At 36.4% G+C, this 16,626-nt stretch overlaps 1 protein-coding gene across 1 annotated transcript in view; it reads left to right on the forward strand.

The window, feature by feature from the left end:
* The window catches only part of TLL2 (tolloid like 2), a 157,745-nt gene that overhangs the window by 100,336 nt on the left and 40,783 nt on the right, over positions 1-16,626 (forward strand). The window contains exons 3-5 of the mRNA XM_063433561.1: positions 4,272-4,346; positions 12,228-12,389; positions 13,399-13,516. Coding sequence (XP_063289631.1) covers positions 4,272-4,346; positions 12,228-12,389; positions 13,399-13,516 — 355 coding nt within the window. The remainder of the gene's footprint in view (positions 1-4,271; positions 4,347-12,227; positions 12,390-13,398; positions 13,517-16,626) is intronic.

Raw genomic sequence — 16,626 nt, forward strand, 5'->3', positions numbered from 1 at the left:
CTTGCTATCGAATGTCTGATCTGTCTGTTTGTCTGCCTGTCTGTCAGTCCGTCTGTCTGACTATTGATCGAATTCAATACGATACACTAAATGTTAGATTGTAACTATATAATATATAACAAACAATGGTCTGCACTTAAAAAAATATAATATACAAAAAATTAAGGAGATATGAAAATATTGCCTCTATTTAGAGGGACATGCATTATTGGAGAAAGCTGTCTCATTCAAAAGATTTAGCTCCATAATCTGACACTAGACACTAAACCTTGGAGCTAGGGATTTGTTAGGCTCCTGTTCAGGTGATGAAGACCATTTTATCTTTCTGGTCATCTGACATATATAGACATATTGCACTATTATCTGTTCCTGTTTTCTCTTGGAGATTGGCAAACTGGGATTGAAGAAAGGTGGCACGCTACCTTAAAAGGTATAACTGCATCTAAAGTGAGCCTATCATTTTTGTCACTACCCCATGTGAGTGTATCTATCTGCTTTGTTATTTGTGGATGACTAATTATTACCATCTGCACTATATATTGTCATTTTCTAATGTTTTTACATATGTTGCTATACCCTGAATCCCTTACAAGAATTATTGCAAGAGGGTAAGATACCTCTTTCCAAACACGAGTGCTCCACCAATACTTTACAAGTATTTTCACTTGTAATATTTATGATTTTATTATACCTGTGGTGAAGGAAGTAAGGTACCCTTAACATGTGTTGTTTGAGCTGCTATTACTTTTTTAAGTATAAACACTAATATTAATATCTACACAAGTTTATAGTAAGTTTAGAATCATTTCTTACATACTTTTCAGTTTTTTTTTGTGTTTTTTTTGTTTTTTATATTTGTTTAAAGCTTGTCAAAAAATTGTCAAGTGATGCATGTCCTTTAATAAACTTTCCAAATTATTCAATACTGTTAGAAAAACGTTCCAAATGATTTATCTACAGAAGTCACAATGGGGATTTTTGTAGATAAATAATTATCCAGTCTTTTCCAGTGTTTCTCAATATGAAGATCAGCAAACTAATTTTCTAGGTTTTGCTAGATTTTCGTTGATGCGGCTCTTCTTCAACTTTAACATGTTGATACTTTTGATGGCCTTGCAACCTTGTAGTCATCTCTTCAGCATGATAAGGAGATTAATTTTGGATGCTATCAGTCTATGATCTGTCAGCGCCGCACATTGCTTTTGTAACACTGATATCTTGTCTGTCCCTTCTCCTGACGGCAAAATAGTCATAAGATACCAATGCTTGAAATGGGGATGCATCCATGAAATGCAGTTGAATAGGCAGGCAGAAGATTGTGTTGGTGATCAAAAGGTCATGTGCTGCACAGGTTTGTAACACTTATAGGTCATTACTGCTAGTAGGATCAGATTGTCTGTGTGGGTCAATGATTATAGCAGAGCATCTAGTTCTTCATAGGATAGATTTTGATCACTGTGGGAGCATATGTACTGATTAAAGTAACATGTCTTAATATATGAAGAGAGAGCTGCATTGCCATGTATTGGTCATTCACAGCCTTGGGCAGAGTGACAAGCGTATGAACAAGATGATTATTGATGACTAAACCAACTCCAGATTTGCAATGCACCTTAATGCTGCGGCCACCGCAGAAGAATGTATAGCCAATTTCTGACTCCTACAGCTGTCTTACATTAGCAAGATGGGTTTTACTAAGGCCTGCAATGTTAATTTTGTAGTATGCAAGCTCTAAGGTGACAAGTGCTGTTCTTCTCTCTAATCGGTATACTGTAATATTATCCAGTAGCTCACCTCAAACACATTCCATGTGCCAGTAATGATCATCGGTGTCACTCTAGGTTTTATTTGTGTTGACCACTTCTGGGATCCCTGTTAGCTGTGATATGCTGGCCTGGGTTAGCTGAAGCAGGCAATGTTTAGTGCACCTTATCTAACCCCCTCCTCATTCTACAGGGGTGAGCAGTGCAAACCTGAATAGGACTGCTCAGTCACTCAGGAAGACACCCAGTTCCACTGCTCTTTTGGTCAGCGAGGAACAACCATTATGCCTGAACTGCTTGTATCCACACCTATATAAGCAAAAAATTTGCACAAAGTGCAAAAAATACCCTTGTGGCTATAAGAGGGGAAAAAAAATTAAATATAAATTACCCCGTTTGGTAGGAAGTGCGAAGACTCCTCAGTGTCTTCTTGAACGTAAATATAAAACAATATAAAAAATGAACAACCTAAAAATATACAGCATAGGGAGACCGCAATAGTGTAGATAAAAACAAATAATAAAATATAAGAAAAAGACTAATATGCACTCACAAACATAAGGATAAAATAGGCGGGGTATATGAATCTTTTCAGGTGCTTCTTTTCTTCTCCTGTTCCAGAGTGGAGGCTTAGGACAAAGCACAAAAGCAAAACATAGTGTATAGCTGTATGAATAAAAGGATAACTTTATTGTTTGCACTTACAAGATAAAAGCAGTAAAAAGGCTCATCAATAGACGTCTTCCCAGTCAGGAAATAAATGACCATCAGGGTTTGGAGACGAAGTAAATAATAGAGTCCACAATAAGATAATAATCAACTGAAGAAATCCTTCCACACCTGTTGCTTCGTCCCTAGCCCATATCCACAGGACTTGTGTGTAAACTGGTTTAAAATAAGGTAGAGTTGTGCAATGTCAGCCTCACTCTCTTTTCCGAATTCCTATACAATGGCAGGACAAAAGTCGAGAGAGCTGGAGAGCACTGTGCAATGGATAAACGGGATGCCCAAATGCCTCACTGTGTTCTGAGCATTCCACAAAGTTTGCTGTCGCTACCTTGCTAACAATTGAACCACAGAGTTTTCCTCTACTAAGTCAGCTGGATCCAGTCTTCACATGCAGTTGATAGATAACCCCCAATTTAGCGAGGCTCTTGGATCTGCTGGCTACCCTTATCTGGTTTAGCTCCCTAGTTGAGGTCGTGTCTGGTGTGTAGCCACTATTGCATGCTGAAAGCTACTTGGAGTCATAGGTGTCAAATGTGTCAAGGTGTGAAAGCTGGGTGTCCAATGGTATCCAAAGTGGGTGAATTATTCTTTGGTCTGCGGTGTCAAGGAGGAGTAGTACCTCAGATAGTGGAGCAGGCATACTTGCATTTACAACTACATTTATGATTTTGATTTGTCAGTTGTTTAGTTTTGAAATTAAATCAATAGACAATAAGGAAATGTTGGAAAAAAATACGTACTGTTTATTTTTGTGCACTGTAAATTGGGTGGCAGACCACCTCAGAACATGTTACATCCATTGCATTCAATATGACCGGTTTTTTTTTGAGAATGGGTTGGTGAAAACTATTTTACAGGAAATCATCTAGCTGATGAATGCAAATTGAATGTAACCCGAATAACCAATTACATAATTTTCACCCCTCCAAATTAGCACCTCTTTTTAAAAAGGACATCAATATGAGTCCAGATTTGTGCTTTGAAATCAAGTACCAGAAGCCTCAAAATACACAATTGGATGAATTGTTAATGCTCAATTTATACTTAAATGCCTTTAAAGATGCCATACATCACTTTCAAACCAGACTCATGGCACGCCAAAATCACAACGTAAAATGTGGCAATATATAACCAACTTTTCTCTTTCTCCTAACAGGTCTTGACCCTTATGTGACTCTAATTTAACTCTTTTGTATCCTTCCCCTTTTCTACCCTATTTCCCTTTACTTCTTTCTTCCTACCTCCCATTTTCTCCTTGCATTTCTCCCTCTTTCATCTTTACTTTTACTTTTCTTTTGTATACTGTTATTTCTCTTTACCATAATTCTCCTTCTTTGATGACTTTACTATTAGCTACCAAATAATGGTCATGCACTCATCCACCCATTCATTATTCACGATAGTTCATTAGAGCTACACCCATCCCCTCAGTTTCCCATACCTCTTTCCATTTTTTTTTCTTACAAGTTAGTTACCTTCTTATGCCTTCTAAATTATCAAGTCATTGCTGCTATGTTCATTTTCACTGACCTATTCATGGTCCAATGTGACCAAAATTTATGCTATTTTGTCTACTGTTTGAGCTTTCTGTTAATATGAGGTACTGATTGCCATGCGGACGTATTCTCCTGTATCTACTCATACTTGTATGCTTTCTCCTATTTTCTTTTTGCTGTTAACTTTGTTTGACAAAAATTCTTAAATAAAGAATGTAAAAAAAAGATGCCACAAATTAGTCTTGTGTCTACCAGCCAATGATGTTTTCTTTTCCTTTTCCAGGTAATCTTCGTGAGTTATTAAACACTTCAAGCATGGACTCATCATCATCAAATCTTACTCGCCAAGTTAAAAAGGGTAATGTGGCACCCTATCCAGACCTTTGGGTATCTTTATTTACTTTTTTATAAACTGAAAACATATAATGGTTTATGTTGCGAAAGCATTACTGAAAATTAATTTATCTACTGCTTCAGTGTTTTAATTTTCCTACTGCCTACCAACTATTTCTGTTACACTACAGTTTTTCCTAACCTAACTTAACTTTTACTTGTCACGGAAAATGATTACAACAGGGAAGGTTGACCAAAGTGTTCTGTTCTAAAAAGTTGTGTAACCTTGTAAAAGTTACAAATCGCATGTGCCTGCTGGTTCTACTGGTCTCCATGGTGATGCCACCTTTAGCACTTTAGCCCACTTTTTATAAACTTTTCTACATTGGATAAATTTGTGACAGTTAAATATACTATATATCCTTCAACTATAATGGATGTGAATCGAAAATATACACACCTGGTAGAAATCATTACTTTGCATTCCAAGGATATTAATTCCACATGCATACATGTTTCTCCTTGAACTGTAAAATTGTTGTGTATACAAGTGGGCTACCTAAATAGACATTGTTGCACACCTGTATTGTATCACCTAGATGACAGAATGAGACTCATTTTCTTCTTAGGTCACTCAAACCAGCATCAACCATACATTGACTCACATTAAATTGCAAACAGGATATTTATTCCAAGAAAGATTAACATTGGCTGTAGTAATATCAACTTTCCCCAAAATATTTATTTAAAACCTCTTACAATCATCCCTCATATTTGCTAAAAGGACAACTGTCACCTCATCACTATTTTTTAATATAACAAAAGTTTCATCCAGTTTTAAAAGAAAACAGATTCTGTGTTAAATTAAGTATATGTTAAAATGAGAAAAACGGATCCCTACCTTTAGTATATGACTAGAACCTTTAGGCAGTTACATGCACCTTGGATCAGACTGTTTGCAAACCTCTATATAGTCTCTATGGTCTTCCCTGCTTCACTAACGGCAAGTGCAGTGACATCATCAGACCGACTAACTCTCAAATGTGAACATTGTCTGATCTAAGGTGCATGTGTATGGCTGAAGGATAATGTCATAAATTAAAGGTAAAGGGATGCGTTTTTCTAATTTGTTTTACACATACTTAATTTAACAAAGAATTCATTTCCTTTCCAAACTTGATGAAAGGATCAGTTTAAAGGGTTGCTACTACCACCATGAACACTTTTGCTTTTTGAAGTGGTCATGAAGGTAGGAGTCTGTATTTGCAGTGTTTTAGCTTGAAACACTGCACAACCAGATACATTTTTGTGTGCTGAGGTCAAGTTGCACCCTCAGCACCTGTAACTTACGCAGCCCAGAAGTTCCGGGTCATCTTGTGTCAATTCTGTGCATAGTTTACATTTGTCATCAGCGCACACTGCACACTGCCAATAGACAATACAGCTTTTCCATTGCAGGCAGAGCCTCTTCTCTCCCTCCCTCCCACCCACACAGAGGGAAGCCCTCCATCTTCCCAATCCCATTCGTTATTTTTTTAATCCCCGTTTTCCCTCCAGCTCCATGCACTCACTCCCTCTCTCTGTTTGTTGACTTTGAGTGTTTGCATGCACACTGAGTCCTTTAAATCCTCAATTCAATGGCTTCTCTATGAGAAGTCTTTGATTGGACGTTGACATGACATGGGGTGTTGATTGGACCTTGACATCACACAGGGGTGAGCTGAGGAGCACCGGGGAGCTTTGCCTGATGCTGAATTGAGGTAAGTAAAACTTATTCTAAAACACTCCTTGAGTGTTTATTTTATGGGGGCATATAGAATAATGCCGATAATACATAGTCTTCTGACGTGCTCTTTGTCATATTTGGATGTTTAGGTCTGTCATATTCATTATTTTCCCTTTGGACATAAAAAGTGCTAACCTCATGGAATGTGCAGGGCATTTAGATTGTGCTTGTTGCATATTCAACTTAATTTTTTTAATTGAAAAACCACCCAAAATTACAAAAAATAAAAAAACCTGCCAGAAAAATAAGAGTGCATTGCAATGAACCCCCAAAATACATCTATCTTCACCCTCCACCTCAATGGAGGGCTCTGCACAGTTTGAAAATTCAGGACAGTAGAGACCTGTGCTTGTAAATAGCATTTTTGGTGTTATTTTTCTGTGACACTAAATTTTCAAGACTCTAGTAAATCTCAATTATAATGTTTAATAATAATGATAATAATAATAATAATAATAATAATAATAATAATTTATGTGTGTAGGAGAATCATTTAATCAGAATACATCTTTATATCAGATATATTTAAAAAATGTGATTATGCAGGAGTGATAATTTGCTCAATATTCAGTTTTCATATTCAAGAAAAATATATAAATGTTATGGCACAAGCTGTAAATATTTATACCTTTTATGGACAGATCTGTATGGATAATGTCGAAGTGGAAATTCCACATTATTAAGTTGGAGTCTCGGTGATAAGACTTTGGGTGCCAGGAGAGTCTCAGATTTTGTCAAACCGTTTGAAAATGGTATGAACAAAAATGACGGGAAGGGACTCCCTGATTCCTTGCTCCAATACCACTACAATAAGCTGAGTTGGTTATGGTGCTTAGAATATACATTTACATATGGTAACTACTGACTCTTTCACCCATGAGTGGTCAGTCCAGAACTGGAGTCATTTGATTTTACAATCCCAAATGCAAAATCTAATCTTACAACACCCTATGCAAGTGTTTTCTCCTAAACTAAAGACTTACTTGAACTAGGACACTGAGATTTACAACAAGCTTGTGTTATTCTGAACAAAAGACTAGGCATTTAATTTTGTTTGCTATATGCATCTGGTAAAATCTGGTGAAAATAACAAGTTTGCTTATACCCTTCAGTACTGGAACATAATTACTCTTGCCGTGTAAGTGACACCATCAACAGAATTTTCTTTGCCTATTTCTTGAGCCATCTTTCTACTGTTTAACTTCACCCGCAGTTGTGGGCCAAAGAGAAAGGGGAATTTCTAAGGCAAAGTTAGGCAAGGGGTGATTCAAGATTTTAAACTTATGGACTGGTTAATGTGATGAACCAGTAGCAATGGGGTAAAACCTCATCTAAACTGGAGAGAAATTTGGTTTGGTGTCAGAAATTACTATACCATTACTTATAGAAAGAGGTTTTCATTCGAAGTCCCAACGACTACCTGCCAAACCTAGAGATTCTGGGTCAAACTAAGAAGCTTTATAGGTGTTGTTTTACTTCCATTTTTACTGGGCTAAAAATTATGATAATTGGTGTTTGATCACACAAAGCTTGGATGTAAAATTTAATGCAAAATGGTTTAATTATATACTGCAGCACTAAGTCATATAAAAACCTATGACATTTGTGAGATTAAACCTATAATTTTTGTTTGAACTCTGTATTTATTTAAATAAAAACTCCTTGGCAAACCCAGTATGCAAACATACGTTACTAGCACCATTAATTTTAAATAGCTGCTAGTTTAATGATTTATATATTTTTACATAGAGCACTGTCCCAGAAATGGCATCAATCCAATATATCATAAGTTAATGCAAAACAGGGATATTCGTTATTAAAGATTTGTTTGTAGGTTATGTACATTGGCTCACTATTCGCTCATGAACTTTCATTTTCCGTACATCCTTTCCTTTCTAAAAAGTGTACCTGGGTAGTTTCCACATATAGGATAAAGATATCTATACATGCGATGGGTAGCACATTTCAGAATATAATTAAATCCTTTTTTACAGGTTTGTAAATCAGAATTTTGGCATTTAAAGTGGAATTCACTGTAGACATTGAATATAATTTTAATTGGCAGTGGAGGAAGCAATCTGAAATGTCCTATTTTTAAACGATATCCATTTAAGTGATATTCCAGGAAATACATTTGATTTTTTTTTGTCCTCAGTAATTCAGGTCAAGTAAGATGAATTGAGGTTTGCACATAGCTACCATTAAGATGTTTTTGATAGTGACCCCAAATTTGACAGAATGTTTTATTTAATCTTTGTTATTTGTGTTTAAAAGTATGGAGATAGAGCAAATAAATCAGAGTAAAACATAGAGAAGCACAAGTTAAAAAAATAGATGTCAACCAGGGCTAGATTTGCCCTCCTTCCTGGTTAATGTTACTAGTTTGGCGTCTTGGGTTGGATGTGTGAATGTGACTGGTTTTGGCTCAAATTAAATGATAAGTGGGACTAAGTCGGTAATTGTATGATAGGTGGAACAAGGCTGGGAGAAGGTGGGTATCTATATGTGAGTTGAGGCTGTTTGTGGTTTTGTATGATAGTGGGAATGCTGTTTGTGGGGTTGCATGTGCGCAGCTGGTCGTTTGTTGTGTTGCATGTGTAAGAGGGAGGTTGTTGTAGGTTTGTGTGTGTGGATGAGGCTGGTTGCGATCTAGCTTGTGTGTGTGTTTGCATGTAAATAGGGTCTGTACGTTGATGGGGTCTCAAGTATGTGTTTAAGAGGATAAGGGCTTTAGTGTGTCTTTGAGGTGATATGGGGCTGTTGCATGATGTGTGGGGAGAATTGGTAATGTACTTTGTGTTGTGTGTGGTAAATTGGAATTGTCATGATTGTATGCAGGGATAGGGGGTGTAGTGTGTGTTTGAAAGGAATATGTGATGAGAGGGAGGTAGCAGCTGTGTGGGGATAACAATTCTGTGTGTGTTGGGGGGGAAGGGGGAGGGCAGGAATAGAGATTCCTTCAAAGTAAATGGTGCAGTCAGAGTCACAGATACACACTCAAGGAAACATACAAAAGCACTCACAAATGCACACATACATGCAGAAACACACACACAGACACACATTCAGAAGAGAGAGAGAGAGAGAGAAGAGAATAAATCATTGCAGCTTGATAACAAGTGTCACTGGATGAGAGGGATCATCTTCAAAGATCTGCACATTTCTGACAACACTGAATTATGTATGTTATGCAGAACCAGAAGCATGACCCCATTCTGATTGCAAAGTAAAGGTTTCATAAGTGTCTGACTGTGGAAATTCACACTAAGGTAACAAGGTAAGAATCCATGCTGCAGGCCCATAAATCTACATGAGGTCCCATTTGTCTTATGGAATCTCTGCACTGACATTTTGGTGGAAGTGATGTTTCCAGTTTATCAGGATTAAGCCTTTCAATAAATAAATACATTCCAACATTCCAAATGTGTCAAAAAGAACACGTTTCTTTCATGGGATGTGAACTATAACATTTTAGGTGACTTTATCAACTAACCTCTTACAAGATCCTCTGTGGATTTTTACAAAAGAGAACCTCTGCAGTGACACAGTCTGCTGCTCATTAGCATATAAAAACATCTGGCTAATAAATAAATACAAGCTGAGTTGTAGTTTCTTTAAAACATTAAAACTCCAGCCCTTCGATGTTGTTGCGTTACAACTCCCATGATTCTCTGGCAATTTATTGCATTTAGAGAATTCTGGGAGTTGTAGGCCATCAACATTTGGATGACCATAGCTTGGGATTCCTGCTTTATACTTAGCGCAGCACCAGGAACGATGTATCCTGGTCTTCCCAACATTGGTTGTTGTTGTAGTACTCCTAAAAAGTAGCTATTTATCTCTGCTCTACTTAATTCAATTCTTCTTCTTTTTGTGATATGTCATGAGAGGAAATTGCATTGTGTCAACGAGAACTGAAGTATTGGTAGCAATAGCAGATAACATTTGTTGCCTGTGTATGTAACCAGGCAGCAAATTAAAGTTCAGCCCTGAGATTAGTGGCCCTGCATTATAAACAGGGCCAGATTTCCCATTAGGTAGAGTAGGCCTTAATGGGCAGAGTAGGCGCATGCCTGATGGGGGACATATTCTGCCCGTTATGAGATTACTCCATACCACAGGCCCAGTGATTGATGTTTGCTGACCGGCACAGAGGCTGCTGGGCAATGGTATCGCTGTATGCAATCAGAGAGCGCCTGATCTCTGTGTGGCCCCACCCCCTCAGACGGAACACAGTGATATTTGCATGGCTCTGCCTCTCAGATTGAACAAAGTGATATGTTCATGACACCGCCCCTCATTGTGAACACAGCTATCTGCATGACCCCGTCCCCAAAGTCTGAACACAGTGATCTGTGCATGGCCCCACCCCCACAGACTGAAGACAGTGAGCTTTGCATGGCCGAACCCCATCAGACTGAACACAGTGATCTCTACGAGGGAGATTGGAAATGACTGGCTGTAAGAATGGGAATGGACTGGACCCAGAATAGCTCTGCTAGAAAATATGGTACTACACAAACCGCTACTCACACTGTTGCCCCCAGCCACAAATACACACACTTACTGTTGACATCACTGTCCCCAGAAACATACCACTACAATACTGCTACCCACACTGTTACACACACAGACACACATACTACTACACATGCTGCTTTCTACAATGTTACACACCCACATACTGCTACCCTTACTGTACCTGCGCACACTTCTACTACACACATACTTCTACATCCACCCTATGACAAATGCTGCCACCCACACTGTTCCAAACACACACTGTTGCAAACACAATTTACACAAGCACACACTGACATACACATATGCACTTAGACATATAAACACACTATTACACACACATACTCACAGCCAATCTCCAGAGACCATTGTTTGGCGAATGGGAAGTCTCTATTAGGCATCATCTCCATCAAGGCCTGGTAACATTCTGAGAGGGCTTTGGGTTTCTTAGGTGTTGACCAAAACCCATTAAAAATAGTACGTGCTGTTGTGGGTGATATTCTGCATTCTGTCAACCACGTGCGTTCGGTTGCACTAAATGCCGGCCACCCAGTGGAGCATTCTATTAATTGTTTCCTTTGCGGTTTTCGTACTGGGTACTTAGTGTTCCATGTTCTAATGAGGTTCTGGGGTGGTCCTCGTTCGGGAACCGAACAAAGTGGGTACGGACAAAATAAACAAATGTATATCCAACTAAATGTGCCAAAAACAAGTGATGGGGTTATTCCTTCACAAACTGCCTCCAATATTAAGTATAGTGTAGATGTTTTATTTTGTCATGCAACTGTTTTTGCTGTATATGGACATACCAAGATTTTTTTTTTTTTTAAATGTTATTATTTTAGATAAGGATCGATAAGACAGGTAGGTTGTACCTTCACCTGCTGTGCCAACGGGAGCTCAGTAATTAGTCTAGGAACAGGAGCTGTGACATTTGTAGACTAGGATAACCAATATATTAAAAGGAGCTGACCATCCAGAAAACATGGCCACTCATGTTGTCATTTTATAGTGTTGCCTTGTAATCTGTCTAGATGACTGTTTATACATCATACGTAGGGATTAACTCAGCGAATACACAGCGAATTGTGAAAATGATTTTACTAAATAAACCCTGATTAGGGCATATTTATGTTTTTTTTTTTATATACGGTATGTTAAGCTATATTAACTTCAAAATTAGACTCAATAGATGTTTGCCTAGAGTGCCATATTTTAGGAGGCTAAGATTGGTGGGGTTGTAGGTTCTGAAAGTCAAGCTGACCTGGTGTATTGTCCATATTTTGCAAACTTTCAAATAGTTTACACAGTGGGTGTGAATTTGGCAAATGAGTTGATATTCCTGATGTTAGAATCGTCAGCAATTCAAAGTGAATTTCACATTTTAGACCAAAATAGCCAAACTGGAAGCATAGCTGATTTTAGATATTTTTTTATAAATCCGCTATTTTGGCCTTAAATTTGAAAAACACTTTAGATTCACTTTCAATTTTTGACACTTCTCACTTTAGTAAATAACAATTGGGATGCAGATTTATGAATGATGTACTGTTTTCTCAAATAAGGCTTAATTCAACACTGCAAATGTCTCCCTGCCAGGTGTCCCCCTAAATTATACAGTAACAGAAAACCCTACAATGCAGTATACCACTGTGCATCATCAAGAACATAACGAAAGAATTCGCAGGGCTGCAACATCAAGAACTGAAAGAATTTGGCCTGGAGGAGTCATACCATATGTCATAGGAGGAAACTTCACAGGTCAGTTTATAACATTTTTGGTAGCTTGGTTAAGTTTGGCACCAGGAGTCCAGTGCAGTAACTATAATTAGTAGAATTCAGAAATGAATAAAATGAGAAATTAGTTTTAAAATACCCTTCAAGTTTATATTAAGGCTGTTGGCCACAATGGAACATTCTAGTCATCCTTGTGGTTGGCACCTTTGCATATCTAGTTGCCATTTAGAATAATTTTGATTATTATTTTAATTATTATTTATTCTTGAAAAAATTGTAACCGGCCAGAAGAGTCCAAGACTTGCCCTGATGCTTAGCCAGTATTCAAAAAGGCATCCTGATAATAAGAATGCGGGCATGCTTAATTACATTCTTTAAAAATACAGACTTGGGCATATTCATTGAAATTAATTTTTGATGAACAATCAAGCTACGCAAACATTTTCTCTAAACATTTTTTAAACAAAAAAGATAGGAATGCCGCACAATTATTACAATCCTGGTGCAACCTGGGGTTGGCTATCCCTCCTGTGATAGTTGAACAAAAGTTATAGTCCAAACACTCACGGATCAATTCAGCAGGTCTATTGGAAGTTTCTATCCCACAACGGATCTTTCTCAAGCTTCTCAAGTGTTTTCAGATATGTCATGAAGGAACAGCTCGGTGCACGAAACTATACGTTGTCAGGACTTTTTTCAGTTTCATGAATAACATGCTTAATGTTTTTTGTCTTATAATTTTTTTGTTTTACAATGTGTACCAGTCCTTTTATTATGTATATGAACCTAGATACATATTTGCCCTATTTTATTTTATAAGTTATGAAATAAAATTGGATTAGTGATTTCAACAATGATTTGAATGAAATTAAAAATTTAATATTTTCTTTTAAGGCACTGTAGTATACTTTGAAGTGATGATTTTGATAGATAAATAAATGTTTTTTAGATCATGCAATGTAGTTATACGGAACCCATCACTGCTGAACTGATCCCAAAGTTGTATGATATGTTCATTGTTTTATCTTTTCAGGCACTCAAAGAGCAATTTTTAAGCAGGCGATGAGGCATTGGGAAAAATATACATGTGTAACATTTGTAGAAAGAACTGATGAAGAAAGTTTCATTATATTTACTTATAGAACATGTGGGTAAGTATGAGAATTGAAAGTGATTTAAACCCCTCTATCCCTCTATATTCAAAATGTATATCATTATATTGCATGTCAGTTAACTTGAATAAAATGAGTGTCTCCACAAGTACAATTTATATATAAAACCCATCTAAAATGCAAAAAGAAAAGTGGTATCCATCTAATTTTCCCATTTGGACTTCCTGTGTGAAAAAATATGTATTTATACCTTTATATCTATTACTCAAAGTCTACAAGCTCTGGCCTTTACACAGTGTAGATAAATAAATTAAAGTTTAGAGTCCCTGTGGGGTACCTAGTCGTTTTGGTTGCTTGATAAGAGTAGTACATGACGATTAATTGGTTACTCCAAGAACCAAGACTACTTTATTGATTTGAAGTGGTCATGGTACTTGGAGTTTGTATGTACAGCATTTAGCTTTGAAATGTTGCACATTCAGAGATTAATCCCTCTGCAACCCATCATAGGTGTGTCATTAGCCAGCCCGGAATTGGCTAATGTCAGTTCTGTGCAAATACAGACTGGCTTGTGAAGGTCAGTTCAACACAGTGTAGGCAGCCACTTAAAATCAGATTACTTCCCTTCCTTAAAGTAACAACCAAAAAACTGTAGAGAGAAAACCCTACATACAGTAGAGGGCACCCTCTACTGCATGTAATGTAAATTATGCGTAACTTGCTATGCACATGAAAGACTCAAAGAATAAAACGAGAATTGTACTTATCCCATATGATACATATCCCATATGAAACAAAGATGTTTCCATTCACTATGTTTATTGAAATTACATGATTGAAAATTACATTTAGGAATCTTTAAAAAAAACTGACCCTAGAAGTTCCATATGTTTTGTGTCTCTAATTACCAAACTATTTGGTGAATACTGTCAATGGAGAAATATCTAAGTAGACATTTCACAAACATTCTCCTGAGACTTTCTACTTTATTTCCATAATAATAAAAAAGGGTATGGCACCATAATAACATATCTTTATAAAAGAAAAAGGCTGATTGCATTGCAGGCTATTGTGTTACTCTATTTTCAGAAAATACAAAAAAGTACTCACGAGGGTGGGAATTACTTGGAAAATCAGATAAAATTAGATAATGTTTAGCAATGCATAGAATGTTATAATTATATTCTCTATGTTTAATGTCATATTTTATGTATCTTAAAAAGATTTTCTGTCCCCCTAAATATGTATATGATTTTGGATGGAAAGATAATTTTCTTACCCATTTCCCCTTTTTATCTTTTGTACCCCTTCCCTTAGTTATTTTTCCTACGTTTAAAAAAAATAAATAAAAACAATAATAATGAAAAAAATATTTGAAAAAAGGGTGGGAATGAACTTGATTAATTGGAAGCAAAGACCAATGATATTCAGCTTATAGAAAGTTACTGTTGTTAAATAGTTTGCTCAGATGAAATCATCCCTTAGGTCACTAGTTGTCAAATTGTTACCCTAAAATCAGTACTTGTGATGAAATTAGGTTGTAAACAGAGCTGGATTTACAACCAATAATTTTTCCCCTCCAAACTAAATGTGCATAATTTACAAGTGTTTTGCACATGCCGTTTATCAATTTCAGATGATAAATATCATACTTAATAAAAACAAATCAAGGCAGTTAAAGGTCTCTATGTAAAAAAATATGAAATAAAATGATAAGGAAACCTATTGTACATGCACAATTTGTAGTACTGGTTGCAACTTTATAAACCCCAAGCCATTGTCTTCCTTCCCACATAACACTTTTTAAAATCGGAGTCTGGTGAAACATCTTGGTTTTTATCTGAATTAATTAAACTACAAATATTCTTTGAATAACTAGCTCTATACAGAACATACAGCTTGGATAGCTTGACTTAAATAAACACAAGATGTAGTAAATTCCTCATAAAATTAATTGCAGACTTTTGTCCTAATTGGGCAAATGGAGTCTTTTATCATATTAAGGACAATGAAATGAGACATAAACACTTGAGTAAAAGAAACAAACAGACTAAATTAACCATTTCAATTTGCTGTTTTGTGCTCTGTTTTTTAAAGTCTCATGTGAAAAGTATTTCAACAAAATGTATTGATTATAATTATTGAGATGATTGGAATTAGATTATCATTTCTAGTTTTTATAATTTTTTATATACTTTAAGGGAAATTATACATTACATGTTATAGAGGTCTAATGCTCCAAATGAAACACATTATTACGTTGTACTGTATAATATTAAAAATGTAAAAAAATAAATACTTGTCATAAAATGTTCAAAAGTAGCAAACTGAATGACTAGCGAGGATAAGATGTGATGTGGAAAGAAATGTGTATATATAGTGGCGCTTATCGATTATATAAGTGAAAACAATTACCAATCAGCAGCTGTGGCACTCTGTGGGAACTCCCAAAAGTGTCCCACTTACATATACATAAAAACAAACACCGCAATGTTTAGGTAATGGACTACTACCCAAGAACATCAAAGTGCGAGTGCAGCGCTTATAAATAATACTAATAATTAAACTTACCCCTATACAAGTGTGGGGTAATATGATCTCATATACATAAAAAAGAAGCAGAAAAAATATAATAGTGCAACATAGTACAAAAGGTTACATAATATGTAAGCGTGTGGTATATATATGCTTGCAATATTTTTTAACCTTTTGAACGGTATGGCTCTGAACGTACACATGTTTGTGCCCATCTAGCGGCAACTGTACCTCTTCTGTAAATCAAGGTCCTCCAGTCAGGTGCATAGCTAAAATAAAACACAAAGAGAGAATACAATAGTTTTAAATACCTCTGTGGCTATAGTGAATAGAAATATAGGTATATAGGTCTTGCTTACCTTTACCTCTTCTGGGAATAACCTTTACCTGAGGTTGTTTTATTACATATATCAAGATATATATTTTTTTGTTTTTTTCCCCTTCTTTTAATCTTTTTTCTGCTCCTGATGTCTGTATTTGATATTAATGTGAACAATACGGGCACTTGTGCGCTAGAAATCCTGGACTTTGTAGTTCAATAAAACAGATATGGCCACGATGCGGAAGTGACGTGTTGAAAAAACAGCCGCCGCGCCATATCCGTATCGAATGGA

The sequence above is a fragment of the Pelobates fuscus genome, chromosome 10, assembly GCF_036172605.1.
Source record: "Pelobates fuscus isolate aPelFus1 chromosome 10, aPelFus1.pri, whole genome shotgun sequence".
NCBI lineage: Eukaryota > Metazoa > Chordata > Amphibia > Anura > Pelobatidae > Pelobates > Pelobates fuscus.